This window comes from Oncorhynchus keta, chromosome 23, assembly GCF_023373465.1.
Source record: "Oncorhynchus keta strain PuntledgeMale-10-30-2019 chromosome 23, Oket_V2, whole genome shotgun sequence".
NCBI lineage: Eukaryota > Metazoa > Chordata > Actinopteri > Salmoniformes > Salmonidae > Oncorhynchus > Oncorhynchus keta.
Window position 1 is genome coordinate 25,863,393 of NC_068443.1, and position 18,562 is coordinate 25,881,954.

The window sequence follows — 18,562 nt, forward strand, 5'->3', positions numbered from 1 at the left end:
GAATTCCCCAGATCTGAACGCATTGATAATCACTTCAATTTACATGTTCATTTTCATATTTAGCCCACACAATACATTTGGTTTCACATATTTGATATAAATCAGCACAAAACCTTTCCAAAATAAAACCCTAACCTTTGTTTTAGAATTAGATTCCAAGGGTGTATTCATTCTGTCAATTCTGTTGCAAAACCTGCATTTGTCAATACTCTGTTTGCTTCCATTTCCGTATTGATGGTAACCGGTTTCCGTAATGAATACGCCCCCGAGGTGTATTCATTAGTAGGATTTGCAAAACGTTTTGTAAAGGAAACCGTTTCCCGGTAACTCTAGGAACCTAATGGAAGCAAACAGAGAAAATGGAACGAAACGAGGAGGGACCTACCTGAAACTCTCGTTTTCATTGAAAATGTTTTTCGTTTGGAGTAAACGGTTTTATTGTAAAATTATTGTAACAGTACTTAGCCTATATAGGACATTTGGGCAAAAGACCTAAACAGGCATGGTATTTAATTTTTATATTGATCCTGCATGTTAGTTTCCTACTTTATGTCCTTCCATGCCGTGGAAGTCCACTGCTTCATGTCTCATAGGTCTAGGTTTGAATGTTTGCTTAGTAATGGAGGATACATAGATTATTAATGTTCTACAGAACTGTTGCTTTTGGAAAGCATGAAATAAAAAAGAAAACACAGCAATTCCACTCCCATATCCACAAGAGCTCCCAAATGAACTTCTCAGACAATGACAGCACTGTCCATAAAAATGGCTTCAGGCACTGCTTTGTGCACTGTATGGTCCCGAAAGTAAAACATGTTTGTTTTAATTGGAAAGGATGTAAAAGATGCCCAATGCGTATTTCGTTGAGAAACTATGTTATGCTCTAGAAATTATCTTTACCCTTAAAATTACAGAACAGATTGAGGCAGACATTGCTTTCATGCTTTTGAGGAGAATTAGTTTTTTTCAATATCATCTAACTTTATACTGAGTCACGAGGCAAGTGGTGGTGCAGCCAGATGGGAAAAGAGCATGAGTAATTTGTGTGGTCACTGGGTCAAAACTCAAAGCCCTGACAAGTCATTCTTTAACACAGACATGCACCATGGCGGCTGTATAATGGGAGCAGACAGCATACGCGGCAATAAGGTTAATTAGACTGCAATGAAGCTCAGTATGAGAGAGCTCCCAATGACTCAAATCACAAGCTGTTCCAATCTCTCCAAATTAAGTATGTCCCAGCATCTCTGAGTGAGGTGAATGACAGATCACAAATTAACACTGATTGTTCATGTGAACCCTCATTCTGTTCACTTTGGGGGCAGTTTAACTAAGATCTTGATCACTGAGGAACATGGTTAACTTCTTGAACTTGTAAGAATAATAGACAAAAAGTTGTTGGATATAATGAGCTGTAAATTAATAAGAATTGGCCAGGTTCCCCTCTCTCTCTCTCTCTCTCTCTCTCTCTCCCTCTCTCTCTCTCTCTCTCTCTCTCTCTCTCTCTCTCTCTCTCTCTCTCTCCCCTCTCTCTCTCTCTCTCTCATTATTTCCATTTCTCCACCTTGATCATTTTGTGCACTTTGAGCTTGAGGGTAGGTGTTAAAAGTAACTCATGTCAGCAGAATGAGTTTGATCTCTTCTCATCTCTTCCTCTCCCAGTCCTAGTCGGTTTGTTTGTTCTTTTGACCCCTCACGTTTCTGTATCTGCTTCCTCTCCAATATTGTTCTGACCCCCCAGGCCTGGCGTGCCACCCACTGCTGGGGAAAGGCATCCTGGGAAAGTGGGATGCTGCCACCAAGAGGTGCAATGGCATCTCCGCTAAAGTATAAAATATTAAAGTAATTCAAGAAATGTAACTGTGTAGAACCCCCAGAATGTAGCTGAGTACATTTAGCTATTTCTTTACTTTCTTTGATTAGCTATGATTATTATGAATTGTGGTTTGATCAGAACGAGACGACACTTGAGATATTCCATAGGGACCTTTCTCTGTGCCCTGTATGTTCCCCTAATGGTACATGAGTATACATACATTACATTATCTTCAGTGCTTTGACAGAACTTTTATCCTGCAGAGGGCATCATTGTCATTGTTCGTTTGCACATACCTCTAGACATAATAAGTGTACAGTCCCACTGGGCAAAACTAGTTGAATCAATGTTGTTTCCACGTCATAAAAAAAAAAAAATCAACGTGAAAACTGATTGGATTTGAAAAAAGTCATCAACGTAAGGGAATTTCTTCAAACTTTTAACCTAAATCCAATGATATGATCAAATTCTTTGTTGATTTCACATTAAAGTTGACAACTCAACCAAATAAATAAAAACTAGATGTTGAACGTCTGTGCCCAGTTAGGTGACTCTAAGTAACGGAAGTAAAGTACATAAACTCAGGTCTATTTTCTAGCCTGGTTCCTTATGTAGGCGGAAATCGTAATAAAAAACAGGTGAGGGCTGGAGCTGGCAATTGGTGCTGGTTGTTGGCACCATTCTTTTATGGCTTGGCAGCTGCATGTTGATCCTGCACCCCCATTTCATCAAGACAAAAAGCTACTATTTTATACTCCTTATACTCCACGATTCTAGAATGGTTTATGTGTGAATGGTGAAAAAGAGGAGAAATCAAAACCTTCCTGTAAACAGAAAAAGGTCAGAGATGACGTGGGGAGTGAGGCCCAGCCCCTTGGTGACTATATTCTTAAGTGTGTAAATTCTATTTGTAGCCTTGCTTGTTGTTTACAGTCTGCACTCCAAACCCAAGAAACTAAATAAATATGGAGGCTTGGACGAATTCTTATGTCACTACAGAGGTTATTTTGAGTCTCTACTGTGCAGTGAAAATGCAAGTGGGTGATATATTGTGTAGATTAACTTTTATATACACTACCGTTCAAAAGTTTGGGGTCACTTAGAAATGTCCTTGCTTTTGAAAGAAAAGCACATTTTCTGGCCATTAACATAACATCAAATTGATCAGAAATACAGTGTCGACATTGTTAATGTTGTAAAAGTCACTTCGCTCCCACACACTGACTCGGTACCGGTGCCCCTGTCTCTAACCAGAATAGAAAGAGGAGTGGGAGGCCCCGTGCTCAACTGTGCAAGAGGACAAGTATAATAGTGTCTAGTTTGAGAAACAGACGCCTCACAAGTCCTCAACTGGCAGCTTCATTAAATAGTACCCGCAAAACACCAGTATCACGTCAACAGCGAAGAGGCGACTCCAGGATGCTAGACCCCAAACTTTTGAACGGTTGTGTATTTCATACTGAAGGGCACAGTATCTACAATTACTTTCAATTGCATTCACAATGCAGGTCTCCAGTCAGAAAGCATATTGTGTTTGTCAAAAGAAGTAAAGAGTAAACCAGTTGCCCCATAGAGGGGCTAACTGATGCAAAGCTGAATGTTTCTTTTTTTTAAATTTTACCTTTATTTAACCAGGCAAGTCAGTTAAGGCTGTCATTCTTATTTTCAATGACAGCCTGGGAATAGTGGGTTAACTGCCTGTTCAGGGGCAGAACGACAGATGTCAGCTCGGGGGTTTGAACTCACAACCTTCCGGTTACTAGTCCAACGCTCTAGCCACTAGGCTACGCTGCCGCTGAATGTTTTGTAAGACAAGTGACTAATTAATGATTATTAGTATAATGAAAGTGGAGGCTTCACAGAGGAGGAAAAGGAGGACCATCCTTCTCAGTGAATTTTTCATTTTTTTTAAATAGTGAACGATTAAAAAAGTTATTATTTTTTAGATAAAACTATACTAAATATATTCACCAAATAATTGATTGAAATACACTGTTTTGCAATGAAGTTCTACAGTAGCCTCAATAGCACTCTGTACGGTAGCACCATGGTGTTGCCGGAAGACAGCTAGTTTCCGTCCTCCTCTGGGTACATTGACTTCAATACAAAACCTAGGAGGCTCATGGTTCTCACCCCCTTCCATAGATTTACACGGTAATTATGACAACTTCCGGAGGACATCCTCCAACCTATCAGAGCTCTTGCAGCATGAATAAACATGTTCACCCAATCAAAGAATCAGAGAATGAATCTAGTACTGAAAGCATGTACTATAGCTAGCTAGCACTGCAGTGCATAACATGTGATGAGTTGTTGACTTAAAGAGAGAGAAAGACAATAGTTGAACAGTTTTGAACAAATACATTTCTTAAAAAATTTAGAAGAAGCAAGAGAAAGAGAGAGAGCTAGCTATATTTCATTATATTTCACTTTCACTTAGCTAGCATATGCCGCTAACTAACTTAGCCTACTCAAACACCAGGCTCAAACAGAGAGGGTTGCTATGTTAGCTCGCTGGCTATGGCTATCCAACACTGGAACTCTTCCAAGTCAATGTAAGCTTTTGGTTTTATAGATGTAATGCCACTGAGGCTGCCGGTGTAACCGCTAAACTGCTTGCTGACTGTAGACTGTACTGTATGATTGTAGCAGGTTTTCTAACATGTTAGTTTTGGTAGCTATGTTGTCTAAGACATTAGCTAATATGGTGAAAACGATGTAGGCTTTGTGTAGCAGTTAGCGGTTATGATATAGTTTGCCTTCGAAACGTTTTTTTGCCTGGTCACAGACAGCTGATGTGTTGTTCACAAGTGAAGGGAAAGGTGAGAGGAGGAGAGCGCATATATGCAAGAAGGAATTTATACAAGAAGCAAAATTATCATGCTGTTTGTATGTGATGATGTGAAAGTGAACTGTGTTTGAGTGTGGTCAAGGGTGTATTCATTCCACAGATTCTGTTGACAAATGTTTCTTAGACAAAAGCAAACGGAGATGAACATACCAGAATTTGTCCAATAGAAACTCTCATTTGCAACTGTTAGACTAATGATTGCCAACTAGAACAGCCAGATGCAGGCAGGAGTATGCAAGGTGGTATTGCATGTGTCACTGTCTGTCACCTTGATTACTCTAATTTATATCTCAACCTGTGCACCTTTCATTCATAGGCTGGGTTGTAGCAACCTCATGATGGGTATAGGGACAATTAGAGTATCATGTAGTAGCCTAAACCTATCACTGTTACATTGAACTGGGTGAATGCAATATGAATGACAGTCATACAATATGCTGTAATAGAAATAGGGCCATGCTCATAAAAAAAAAAAAGTTCTCCCTCATCTTAAACGTCACGACCACCACTGGTGAACACTTATCCTGCAGTGTGCTGCATGGGGGGTAGCCTAATAACGGATGTTACAAAAACAGATTTCATGAATTTCATAAATATTAAGATGAAAATAGTCTCATCATTTATGTGTACTCTGCTCAAGGCAGCGACAGGAGGGCACCAATAAAGTGTGCCAAGACGTTAGACAACTATTCTGGGATTTACGGAAAAAGTTTCATAGGGTTCTTTAGGGACAAACAGTAGGGGCATGAAAAGAGTCCATAAAGAGTTGACTGGTTCTACTATTGCAGTACGAGACTGTGGGGAATATTGCACTGGCAGTGGAAGTCTGTGTGTGGGATACCAACAAATAGGGAGAGAAAGAGAGAGGCTTGCCATCATCACAACTGGGTGGGTGGGTGTGTGTGGAGGAGGAAGGGTGATGAGGTCAGAGCAGGAGGGTGCACATGTTTGATCCACCATGTAGAGATGCAGGAGAACCTTATTCTAACTCTGAAATGCTCATGTTGTGAATACAAACTTGCGTTTTAAATGGAAATTGAGAATAGTTTGTTGTTGCATTTCCTACTTCAGAATATGCACCCTATGGGTTGTAAACTCTATAGGCTACATGTTCTGAAGTGCAGTGTTGGGGTCAGAATTGAATTGAGTGGGAAATTGCTCTTTGATTCCAATTCAATACTTCCAATTTCAATTCTGTGTCACAGGACACAGAATTTGAAATCATTTCCAGACTACTGTAATTCTTAAAAATAAATTGGGGGGGAATTCCGTGACATGTATCCTATCTATTGCATGTGAGAGTGAATTTAAATTATCGCTGTTATAAATAACACATTATCATTATAAAACCAGCAATGCAAATATAATTACTCTCTTCCAACTAAACACAGCTGGCAACTATGTTACCATAATAATGGTTAACTCTCTCAGGGAGTACAGGAATGAGGCACTAACCACCACAACGCTTATTTTTCTGGAGTTAGTGATTGTTGCCCCATATACAGTACATTATATATGTCCACCCAGAAGTCAACCTCAGGAGCAAGCTATAAAGCATGAGAATGATTGTACAAGTCATATTTAGAAACCACTCACCTCTACACACCAGCTAATGTTTCTCTAGCGGTTAGCTGCCTTGACATTTCAAACATACTTCAAAACTCATATAATTACTGACTATATTTTACATACAGTAGTTGTACTGTACAATAAACCAACATCCACAATCAAAACTATTTTAAAAGTACTCACACTCTAACTAGTAACATAAATGATGTCATTAGAGGCTCAGGAGTAAATTGGATCAAGTGAGATAATTCTATCAAAATATAAAGTATCATGATTGCACAGAACCCAATGGGCAAAAACTGGTTGAATCAATGTTGTTTCCACAACATTTCAACAAAAAAACTCAATGTGATGATGTTGAATCAACGTGCAAAAATGATTGGATTTGCTAAAAGTCATACATTTTTTTCCCACCAAATGTTTTACCTAAATCCAATGGCATGGTCAATTTTTGTTGTTGTTGATTTCACGTTGAATTCACGTTAGTTGACAACTCAACCAAATGTAAATCAAAACTAGACGTTTAACTGATGTCTGTGCCCAGTGGGAACACTGTTCACTGTACTGTACTGCACTGTACTACAGTGTGTCAAATTTAGGAGGGTTATACTATAACAACATTCATTTGATGGAGCTGATTTCTACTCACAGCAACCACAGACATTGGACAAGCATTAACAAGTACTGGAAGACATTCATCAAATACATGATAAACACATAATATTCTCCAACTTTTTTGATTGATTATTATTTTATTTAGTATCAGGTATACTATTAGCAGTCGCTACAGTTCAAATGAAAGGAAACAAATCTAATTTCACCAAACAGCACCTCTGAGATGGTGATGTATTGATCCTTGTGCGGGTCTGTGACGGTGGGGTCTTTTCATGTTGTATAACACTCCTGCAGCAGTGAACAGTTGGCGTCTTTGCCAGCGGACTCCTCTGCAACACTGCACTGTGAATTTTGACAGTGTTCTGATGCATGCCTCTTCTCTCTGGAGAGTGGTGCGGAACTCAATGAGGCCATCAGCAGCTCTCTATCAGCCCTGGTCCTCTTCCTGGAAAAGTTCCTCTCAGTCCAGCCCCCCGGTCACTCAGCAGAATGGTGGTGATAGTGGGGGTTGTGTGTTATAATGGGTCACCACTACAGTACAGTGTATACAATGTATTAACCATAGCTTTGCACTAGCAATGGAAGCTAGTATGTAATATCTATTTCTAAAGAATGGATAAAAGTTTATGGATAAAGGTCAATATGTCTGTCCTGTTGGATTCCCTTGTTTCTATTCCATATTGAAGTAAGTCTGACCCACTTACAGCTTTAATATTTAACCATCTCTTATGTTGACTGACTATATACGTAGTCTAACAAGAGCTTTTGACAAAATTAGAGAATACAGTACATTATCTTAGATATGATCTTGCCCCTTTAAAAAAAGTTACAGCATTAGTTAAAATGCGTTATCCGAAGCAAACTCCTTTCAGACGAAACTATTGAGTAAAATATACTGAACTTGAATCTCAACCCTTACATAAAGCATCCCACAGAGGGTATGTGTGTGTACGGGTGACTGACAGAGACCTTTCAGCTGGGGTTGACCACATCTGTGGCAGGCGTGGGGGAAATGCATCCAGGGAAGTGAGATCGAGATCAACACACACAAAGTCACTCTTTGTCTGCTCTACCTAGCGCACAGCCAGTGGGCCCGAGTAGTTTAACATAAGGGCTTGCTCAGCTTTCATTCTTTACTGCTCCTGCCTGGAAAGGATATGGGCTTTCTACAAATTCTGTTTTTGAAATGTTGAATATGAGTGCCTGAGTTCTGTGTATAGATGAACATGTGTAATAGCTGTATAATGTATATAAAAAATATTATGAATGTTTCAACCAGATAATTGGGTTTGGGGGGCTGTAGAAATATGAAAAGCTACTACTGAATACACCAGGATTTAGCCCTTTATCACACAGTAACGCCCTGTAAACCTGACAAACACATGTTAGATCTAGGACAGTAAGACAGTACTCTCTCTGCCATCCAGACAGGGTACCAGTAGTTTCCAGTACATTAATGGTGCCTTTCTAACAACGTGAGGTAGTGTTTTATAAACTACATACCATACAGCTACTGTATTATGAACAGTAGCAATCAATGGAGAACTGATAAGGTTTTCATGAAACATATAATAATTGCTATACTGTATGTTCAGCTAAAAGACATGCTATGAAAATCCCAACTGTCCTTCCAGAATTGACCATTGATAACAATGATTTCTTCACAAATGTAAATAAATAATGCATATTTTGGGTGTCTCACCATGTGGTTCGTGCTATGAAATTCTCTGACGCACTCCTGGCCAGCCAGGCTTGAACTGTGAAAATCTATGAATAAGGGCTATACAATTTTGTATCATGAAATATAACATCAACATCAGTCACCAAAATGTATAAAATACTTACACATTTTTTTAAAAACAATGCAAGATTTGAAATATCATAGAATTAAAACCTTTACCATGCATGCACATTACATATTTTTCTGTTCTGATACAAATATCTATGAGAGATTGCAATTTGTTAGACATTCAACTTATTTACAACATGTTATATACATCCAATATACAGTCTTAAAAGATCTACATTTGAACAGTGTATCTTTGTATATGTTGTGATCAAAGTGAATTGAACAGCCTTGAGAAGCTGAGGTGCAGCTTAGCAAGAGAAGGAAACCAAGCAGTGTAATTACTGGCCGTGAAATGACAAGTGCTCATTTTCATTGCCAGTGTCCTTGCAATGTGGATTCAAATGACTGCAAATACTCTGAATGCTTTGCCACTTGAGGGATTCTGTAGGCTGGGAGGAAGAATGGACACTTGTGTAAGTTTGCATTCAGCTTAGAACAGTTCACACAGTCAAGCCAAGGTACAGTATATGACACTGATACTAGCCTATAATGTATCTTTTATTTGAGCTTTATTTAACTAGGCAAGTCAGTTAAGAACAAATTCTTATTTTCAATGACAGCCTAGGAACAGTGGGTTAACTGCCTGTTCAGGGGCAGAACAACATATTTTTACCTTGTCAGCTCAGGGATTTGATCTTTCAACCTTTCAGTTACTAGTCCAACACTCTAACCACTAGGCTACCTGCCGCCTCAAATCTGACAAGGCAAAGAGTTTTTCTGACCGCATGAGCCGACCAAGAAAAAATCCTGGTCCCTAGCCATTACGCATCCAAAAGCATTTGCAACAGAGTCAAAACCCCACAATTGGCACGCGTTTCCCTTATTCATGTCCCTTACCTTTCTGAAGAGATTCCGTTCTGATAGCTACCGCTGTACTGTCTCCTCTTGTCCACGGGCTGCACATCCAGGTAGCCTCCTGAGTCATTCTGAATGACACCAGCATGGATGGCTGCTCGACATATACTGGATTTCTAGAAAAGAATAAGGTAGGTTATTGTAAAACACATGCCGGTTCTATGAGAGAAATAAAATATTTGGAGGCCATTGTCAGAAATACATACATACATACATACATACATACATACATACATACATACATACATACATACATACATACATACATACAGACAGACAGACAGACAGACAGACAGACAGACAGACAGACAGACAGACAGACAGACAGACAGACAGACAGACAGACAGACAGACAGACAGACAGACATATACAAGGACTTACATCTGAATACCATTGTGTTCCAATGACTCTGGCACGGGTCTCATGCAGACAATTGCGGGGGCAATACATCCTGGTGGGGGAAAAATATCTATTAAACACGGTATCAACTTTACAGTAGAAGTTCAAGTTCGGTTTATTAGAAAGTGACCTCTTTCTTTACCTTGGACAGTGCCGTGCAGGTTTTTTGTAGGGACAAAACCGTGCAACGGTGGTCTCACATGTGACTGCTTTTACTGAGGAGCAAAGACGCCACAATGTCATTCAAACAATACATGCATTACTGAGACATAAAGGTGCACAACATGATAGTAGACCAGACATACCTGGTACAGTAAATACGTTGAAGGCATTTGCACTCCTGTTCATCCTGTAAATTTGAATCATTTGGTGTGAAAACGTGTCACTTGTTGGTTTGGCTTTATGACAAACATAATGGAATGAGTAAAACAAACATAGTGGAAAGAGTAAAACACACATAGTGGAATGAGTAAAACACACATAGTGGAATGAGTTAAACAAATATAATGGAATGAGTAAAACACACATAGTGGAGTGAGTAAAACACACATAGTGGAATGAGTAAAACACACATAGTGGAATGAGTTAAACACACATAGTGGAATGAGTTAAACAAATATAGTGGAATGAGTAAAACAAATATAGTGGAATGAGTAAAACACACATAGTGGAATGAGTTAAACACACATAGTGGAAAGAGTAAAACAAATATAGTGGAATGAGTAAAACAAATATAATGGAATGAGTAAAACACACATAGTGGAATGAGTTAAACAAATATAGTGGAAAGAGTAAAACAAATATAATGCAATGAGTAAAACACACATAGTGGAATGAGTTAAACAAATATAGTGGAAAGAGTAAAACAAATATAGTGGAATGAGTAAAACACACATAGTGGAATGAGTAAAACAAATATAATGGAATGAGTAAAACACACATAGTGGAATGAGTAAAACACACATAGTGGAATGAGTTAAACAAATATAATGGAATGAGTAAAACACACATAGTGGAGTGAGTAAAACACACATAGTGGAATGAGTAAAACACACATAGTGGAATGAGTTAAACAAATATAATGGAATGAGTAAAACACACATAGTGGAGTGAGTAAAACACACATAGTGGAGTGAGTAAAACACACATAGTGGAATGAGTAAAACACACATAGTGGAATGAGTAAAACACACATAGTGGAATGAGTAAAACACACATAGTGGAATGAGTAAAACACACATAGTGGAATGAGTAAAACACACATAGTGGAATGAGTAAAACACACATAGTGGAATGAGTAAAACACACATAGTGGAGTGAGTAAAACACACATAGTGGAATGAGTAAAACACACATAGTGGAGTGAGTAAAACACACATAGTGGAATGAGTAAAACACACATAGTGGAATGAGTAAAACACACATAGTGGAATGAGTAAAACACACATAGTGGAATGAGTAAAACACACATAGTGGAATGAGTAAAACACACATAGTGGAATGAGTAAAACAAACAGTGTAATGAGTAAAACACACATAGTGTAATGAGTACAATTTTAACTCACGCAACAGACTGAACACCATTTTTGTAGGACTTTGTGAAATGTGATTTTCTTCCTTGTCTTGTAACGTCCAGCCAGCCTCCACCATCGTCTATGATTCCAGCGTGTAAACCAGCTCCGCAAACACTTGATTGCTGAAAAATTAAAATATGTTTCACTACTCTTTATACCAGGGTTCCCGAACTGGCGGCCCGTGGGCCAAATCATTTTATTTTGGCCCCCCAAGTTTAATGAGCATATTCATTTTTTTTGTGTGAATTTTCATTGTTGGACATAAAACACTGTAAAAACACCAGGAAATCAGCTCCAAGTGATTTTATTTGAGGAAATATGTTCCCAACTTTTCCCACAAATAAATAGAGAGACATATGTGATCGTATCCCAATGTAATCACTATGTTTATGTCAGATACTATATCGGTTTGCGCTTCTTCTTATTGTGGTCAATTTGCAGTGTACAAATTATTTATAATTATGTTCCGGCCCCCTGACCATCCTCGGCCTGCAGTTGAATTTAGTTGGGGACCCCTGCTTTATGTATTATGACAGTATACTATGGCCATCCCCAACTGTTCAACTCCCGCTCTGAGGGGTGTTATCTAATACTGTTCAAGAATTAGAATATGTGAGAAAAATGACTAAAGTTGTTTTATATCATTATTTTATATCCTACAACTTGTGCACTGAGAATAGACTAAACAAATTGACATATACAAAATTGTGTTTTCTTTTCATACCATATCATAATACCCAGTCCCTATGACTTTTCCTGGGCTAGACAAGCATCCAGGAAGACACTCATACCTGCAAGGAGAAACAATAGTTATAACTCAGCTTTGACCGGTTCACAGGAATGAGTAAGATCTGGTAAGTGACAGCATCGACTTTAGGAACAACTTGGGCCTACCTACAGTATTACTAGTGTTTCTTATTTTCAATGACAGCCTAGGATCAGTGGGTTAACTGCCTGTTCAGGGGCAGAACAACAGATTTCTACCTTGTCAGCTCGGGGGTTTGAACTTGCAACAACCTTCCAGTTACGAGTCCAACACTCTAACCACTAGGCTTCCCTGCCGCCCCAAACATAATGGAATAAGTAAAACGAACAAGCCTACCTACAGTATTATTAGTGTTTCCTTTACAACTTAGGCATACCTACAGTATGACTAGTGTTTCCTTTACAACGTCGGCCTACCTACAGTATTACTAGTGTTTCCTTTACAACTAAGGCCTACCTACAGTATTACTAGTGTTTCCTTTACAACTAAGGCCTACCTACAGTTTTACTAGTGTTTCCTTTACAACTTAGGCCTACCTACAGTATTACTAGTGTTTCCTTTACAACGTAGGCCTACCTACAGTATTACTAGTGTTTCCTTTACAACTTAGGCCTACCTACAGTATTAATAGTGTTTCCTTTACAACTTAGGCCTACCTACAGTATGACTAGTGTTTCCTTTTCAACGTAGGCCTACCTACAGTATTACTAGTGTTTCCTTTACAACTTAGGCCTACCTACAGTATGACTAGTGTTTCCTTTACAACTAAGGCCTACCTACAGTATTACTAGTGTTTCCTTTACAACTAAGGCCTACCTACGGTATTACTAGTGTTTCCTTTACAACTAAGGCCTACCTACAGTATGACTAGTGTTTCCTTTACAACTTAGGCCTACCTACGGTATTACTAGTGTTTCCTTTACAACTAAGGCCTACCTACAGTATTACTAGTGTTTCCTTTACAACTAAGGCCTACCTACAGTATTACTAGTGTTTCCTTTACAACTAAGGCCTACCTACAATATTACTAGTGTTTCCTTTTACAACTAAGGCCTACATACGGTATTACTAGTGTTTCCTTTACAACTTAGGCCTACCTACAGTATTACTAGTGTTTCCTTTACAACTAAGGCCTACCTACGGTATTACTAGTGTTTCCTTTACAACTTAGGCCTACCTACGGTATTACTAGTGTTTCCTTTACAACTAAGGCCTACCTACGGTATTACTAGTGTTTCCTTTACAACTAAGGCCTACCTACGGTATTACTAGTGTTTCCTTTACAACTAAGGCCTACCTACAGTATTACTAGTGTTTCCTTTACAACTTAGGCCTACCTACAGTATGACTAGTGTTTCCTTTTCAACGTAGGCCTACCTACAGTATTACTAGTGTTTCCTTTACAACTAAGGCCTACCTACGGTATTACTAGTGTTTCCTTTACAACTTAGACCTACCTACAGTATGACTAGTGTTTCCTTTACAACGTAGGCCTACCTACAGTATTACTAGTGTTTCCTTTACAACTTAGGCCTACCTATTACAAGTGGTTCCTTTACAACGATCACGCAGCTTGGTCTCACAGTCCATCTGTTGACCTTTAAAAACAAGAAAACCAATCTCACTTAGATCTTCTGGCAGTCATTCCAAATATAAACTTATCTGTCTGGTGACAGACATGTCCTACTGTACAATGACATTGTATATAAAATACAGTGCAATCAAATGAGAGATACATTCTTACACATTTGCACTGTGCTGACCACCTCATTCCTCTCCACGTTGTCATTGGATGATGGTGTTGGGGGCAGTGGTCTCGCCCGAGGCTCTTGGGCCCTCGGTTCTGGCTGCGTCTCCGGCTCGATGTAATTTGTCTCTTCTAGTTCAGGGGCAGGACGTCTCTGTACTCCGTTCTCTGAAGAAGAACAAGAGCCACATCACATGTTATATGCCCTGCAAAACAAAAATGTGAAAAGCAACCAATTTGTTTTGCACCAAAAAAGCAGCCTACCTTTGTAGCAGAGATTGTCCCTACAGCCTCCACCGTAGCTGGGCGGACAGGCAGAGCACGGGGTGCCATGTTTGTACGGGGCATGCCCCCACCAGTTTCCCCTGCACACAAATTACATCATAAAACACACTGAACCTTTTGACTCAATCCCTCCCAGTTCCAATACACTACATAATATACAGCAATTTGAACTTAATAAAAAAATTTTGTGGGGGGACAAACACAAGAATATATTTTTTTAAACTGGAAAACTTACGGCGGTGAGTAGTTGCAAACCAAGTACACAGCTTTAGTCCAAATCATGCCCCACACATTCATATTGTAGCACACATTGATAGCGCATCCAATATGGCTGCTTGTTGCCCAAACCATCTGCAAAGACAGACAAAGTAGCTCCCTTCAGATAATGGTCCTCTCAGACTTCTCTGTCCTTAAATAAAGTCTTATGATATTGTCATAGGAAACTCTTACCTGTGTATAGTGAGTGCAGACGGGACCAGAGCATCTGAAAGGGCAGTGTGGGTTACATTCCTGTGGATAGGGATAGCTGTAGTCTCTCACTTCATCATACCAGGCTTGGACGTGAAATGTTGGTGGTCGGTCTCTGAGGAAAGTGGAAACAAAACAATTGAGCTAACTGGACACAACCCATGGCAATATGTCAGTACTCTGTACTCCACTGTTTAATCACGCATTTGTTGCCTCATGAGTTTATATGACCACACAACTGTCATTCATCCTGTTGAAGCCACCTAAAACAAAGTATCTAGGAGTAATCATGTTAGCAAATGGATATACAGTACTACTCTATAATGACATAATGCATATAATCAAACTGGTCATCTCTTCTGTTATTATACAGACCTTCCCCAGTGGGCACCCAGGTTCTGTCCAATCTGGGTTAGCATGTGTTGTGGTCCATGCTCCCACAGGCAGGTGTGTGCCCAGTGTTCAGCACTCCTCTCCAGCTCCATATCCCAAACCTTTAAAATGTGAAAGTCAGAGTTACTCTGATAAGCTAAACACATATCTGCAGGCTCATCAGATTGGTGCTAGAGCTACTGAGACTAAAACTTAAAAATGCTTGTATTAGTGTTACTTAGACTCTAGAAATACAGCATTCTTGATAAACAAACGTTGGAAATGCAAATCTTAACATTCTTCACAGAAAGTATTGGGGGACCTGATGGCATTTTTAGTACTACTGGCCTCTTTGCAACAACTCTGCACTAAAGTGCACCAATCTGCACATGATACAGATCTTGTATTGGGTCAATTGACACTATAAACTATTTGTGCGCCACTTGTTCCTGACAAAGAGCAAAGTAGATATGATGTGAGGAATTCTAATGTTTCTGCCAAGCTGTAGTAAAATTGTCCATTAGAAGAATAGGTGTAGTGTGCTGCTGTTCTGCTGTTTAACTGCACTAACACCCATCAAGGTTAATTGAAAAAGGTGCCAGTCGGCTTCCCTGTACAGTCCTAATGTCTTCCATGTGTAGTACATTACATTAGTGATATATGCATTATGCACTGCTTAGGGTTAGTGCAGTGGGCTTGAAGGAAATGGACATACTTTAAGCCTGGATACTAATCTCTGTTTATATATGGAAATCGTCCAAATCGTCCAAATAGTGTTGGATATTTACATTAAGACATTAAAATGATGTCCTCTAAATGGCAAATCCTTTGTGTTCTTCTCAACATTTACAGTTAACCCCTCCATCTGGGAACAGTACTTTACATTGCTTCCAGGAATCCTTTGCAGAAACCTATATTTGATCAACCATACTTCAAAGGATGATGCTCAACTGTTAAAAGTTTGAGTCAACACAGACCCAGCTCTGTTGCCAAAGGCAATTAAATAAAGACTAATATTTGAAAATGTGAGTTTAAATGGTTGAGGCAGAGTGCACAATAACAGTGGAAGAGAGAGCTGGTCGGTAGCCAAGGCAGGGGCCAGAGCTCGAGGTTTGACAGGGGCAGTAACATACTGGCTTTATTGCTTGTCTGTTGGTCAGGCTTGTTTTTAGGTTTTGAAAAAGTACTCAATTTTCATACTTGAGTAAAAGTAAAGATACCTTGATAGAAAATGGCTCAGGTAAAAGTGAAAGTCACCCAGTAAAATACTACTTGAGTAAAAATATTTGTTTTTACATAAGTATAGTTGTGGAAAATTCACTCAATTGTCATACTTAAAAGTTCAAAGTAAATGCTAGATGTCAAATTCCTTATATTAATTAAGCAAACCAAACGGCACAATTGTATCATATTTTTACATTTACGGACAGCCAGGGGCAACACTCCAACACTTAGACAAAAATGTGCAAATGCAGTATTTGTTAAGTTAATCTGCCCAATCAGAGGCGATTGGGATGACAACGCATTATATTGGTAGGTGTGTTGTGAATTGAACCATACTGATGTCCTGCCTGAGCATTCGAAAGTACTTTTGGGTGTCAGGGAAAATGTATGGGAGTAAAGATCTACATATTTTCTTTAGGAATGTAGTGGAGTAAAAAAAGATCAATTCTCAAGTAAAGTACAGATATTTCTAAGAGAGCTTGGTGTGAAACCTCGGCATTGGCCCTGACTTTCCAAATGTGATCTGCTAAAACCATTCTGGTTGAATGGGTTTGAGAATGTTCCAGATTCTCAAGCCTAGATGTCTTGAGTCTATGAACAAGTATCACACGTTAGCTTAGATGAAGTATGAGTGCATAATACGTAACTAACACTTGCTTCAATCTGTAGTACTGTACAATCTCCTTCTTCAGTATGAGCAAGTGTCATATTCCAATTGCCTACAGCCCAGCTTAGGAAAACCTAAACATAACATAAATATAGCAGACACAGATGGTCCTGGTTTAGCTTTCTTACCATATACTCCATATTTGAAGCTTGAGGATAAACTTGACCTCTGAGCTTGTTGTGCAAATCGAGGATGAGGTGCATATCACCGTCAGTGATGGCTCTCTTCCCTCTCTGTTTGGACACCCACCACTCATCATCTTTGTTCATATACTTCTCCAGTATAGCCTCCAGGTGAGTAGAGTTAGGGATCACCATAGAAAGTACTGTTTGGGCAAAGAATAGCAACCCGAACCCTCTCAGCCAGTCCTGAGGTACACCCTTCATGATGATGATCAGCCTCTGTGATTCACTCCAATACAAAATCTGTATTCTGTTGGCTAAACAAAATTAAAAATGAAATAGAATATGATGGTTGGTCAAGCATTCAGAGATCTTTATTACATTTAATATTAATGGTTATTGATTTATGCATTCCCTTGAATGTGAGAACTGATGAATTATCACATATCTGGCACAAGGATATCATACATTAGAATTAAAACGATAATACTGTACATGGCTTTGGTGTATTTTAAGCTCATGACAGTAGGTCAATTGCACTGTTCACACAAAAAAAATAAGTTTTTGCCAAGCACATGCAATATTTCATGAGCATGCGTATTGCGTGCGAAATTCTCTCACAGCCTAGGCAAGGCAAGGCAATCACCTCCGACCCTGTTGTAATACAAAGTTATCATTCAAAACAGTATTGTTCGTTATCCCAGTGTCGAATATATATATATATATTTTTTAATGTACCTTTTACCAAAACGTTTTGTTCAATCTGGTCAACTATCCCCGGGAAACAATGTCCAGCTCCAAAAGTTGTATTGAAGCAGAATGGTGAACATGAAAGCTACTCTTTATACATCCTAAGATTTAGGACATCTATAGGAGCCTAAATATACGTAATAAGTAAGTAAGTTCGGATATCGTACATCCACCAAGGATTCTCGAGCGTACCTGTATAATCATTCAAGTATGAGCGCTCCCTGCGTTTATATGCCAAATTTAGATTTAGCGATGCGTAACGCCGCAGACCCCGCCCTTGGCCTCCTCCTGTGTTCCCAGATTGAACTATTGGAAGACTCTGGTTCTGATTCCAGCCATCCCACTCAAGTTACACCAAGGTAAACGTTGGGTAATAAGAGCCCACTCACATGTAAATTGAGTATTTCTTTAGAATAGTATTTCTGTTTATGTTTGTTGGTATGATTTTGAGATGTTCAATTATCATATTTACTGTAATGGGATTTGAGTTGAATGGATGAATTAACTATTACTGTAATGTACACCCCAAACATTACTGTCTATGTTATTACAAGCCTCTCTAGCTTTGTGCCTGCATCCATGACACAAAGAAAAGCTTCTCTCTGAACTTGCTGTCCTCCTAAACTCCCTGT

At 39.1% G+C, this 18,562-nt stretch overlaps 1 protein-coding gene across 1 annotated transcript; it reads right to left on the reverse strand.

The window, feature by feature from the left end:
- Positions 1-6,980: 6,980 nt before the first annotated feature.
- Positions 6,981-18,139, reverse strand: LOC118402067 (cysteine-rich secretory protein LCCL domain-containing 1-like). The gene is made up of 15 exons (XM_052476926.1): positions 17,919-18,139; positions 17,187-17,497; positions 15,171-15,289; positions 14,778-14,910; positions 14,563-14,678; positions 14,307-14,407; positions 14,040-14,210; positions 13,833-13,893; positions 12,254-12,320; positions 11,521-11,651; positions 10,261-10,304; positions 10,098-10,170; positions 9,938-10,007; positions 9,538-9,671; positions 6,981-9,089 (listed from the first exon to the last, which is right to left on the reverse strand). Exons 2-15 carry the CDS (start codon positions 17,442-17,444, stop codon positions 9,038-9,040), a joined length of 1,530 nt encoding a protein of 509 aa, XP_052332886.1. The 5' UTR covers positions 17,445-17,497; positions 17,919-18,139; the 3' UTR covers positions 6,981-9,037.
- Positions 18,140-18,562: the final 423 nt, after the last annotated feature.

Excerpts from the sequence above, each read along its gene's own strand:
- LOC118402067 (XM_052476926.1), bottom strand. The coding sequence starts at position 17,444 with ATGAAGGGTGTACCTCAGGACTGGCTGAGAGGGTTCGGGTTGCTATTC. Across the intron at positions 14,408-14,562 it reads GTTTGCAACTACTCACCGCC|GGGAAACTGGTGGGGGCATG; the intron begins GTAAGTTTTCCA and ends ATTTGTGTGCAG. Across the intron at positions 9,090-9,537 it reads AACGGAATCTCTTCAGAAAG|CCTACAGAATCCCTCAAGTG; the intron begins GTAAGGGACATG and ends TCTTCCTCCCAG.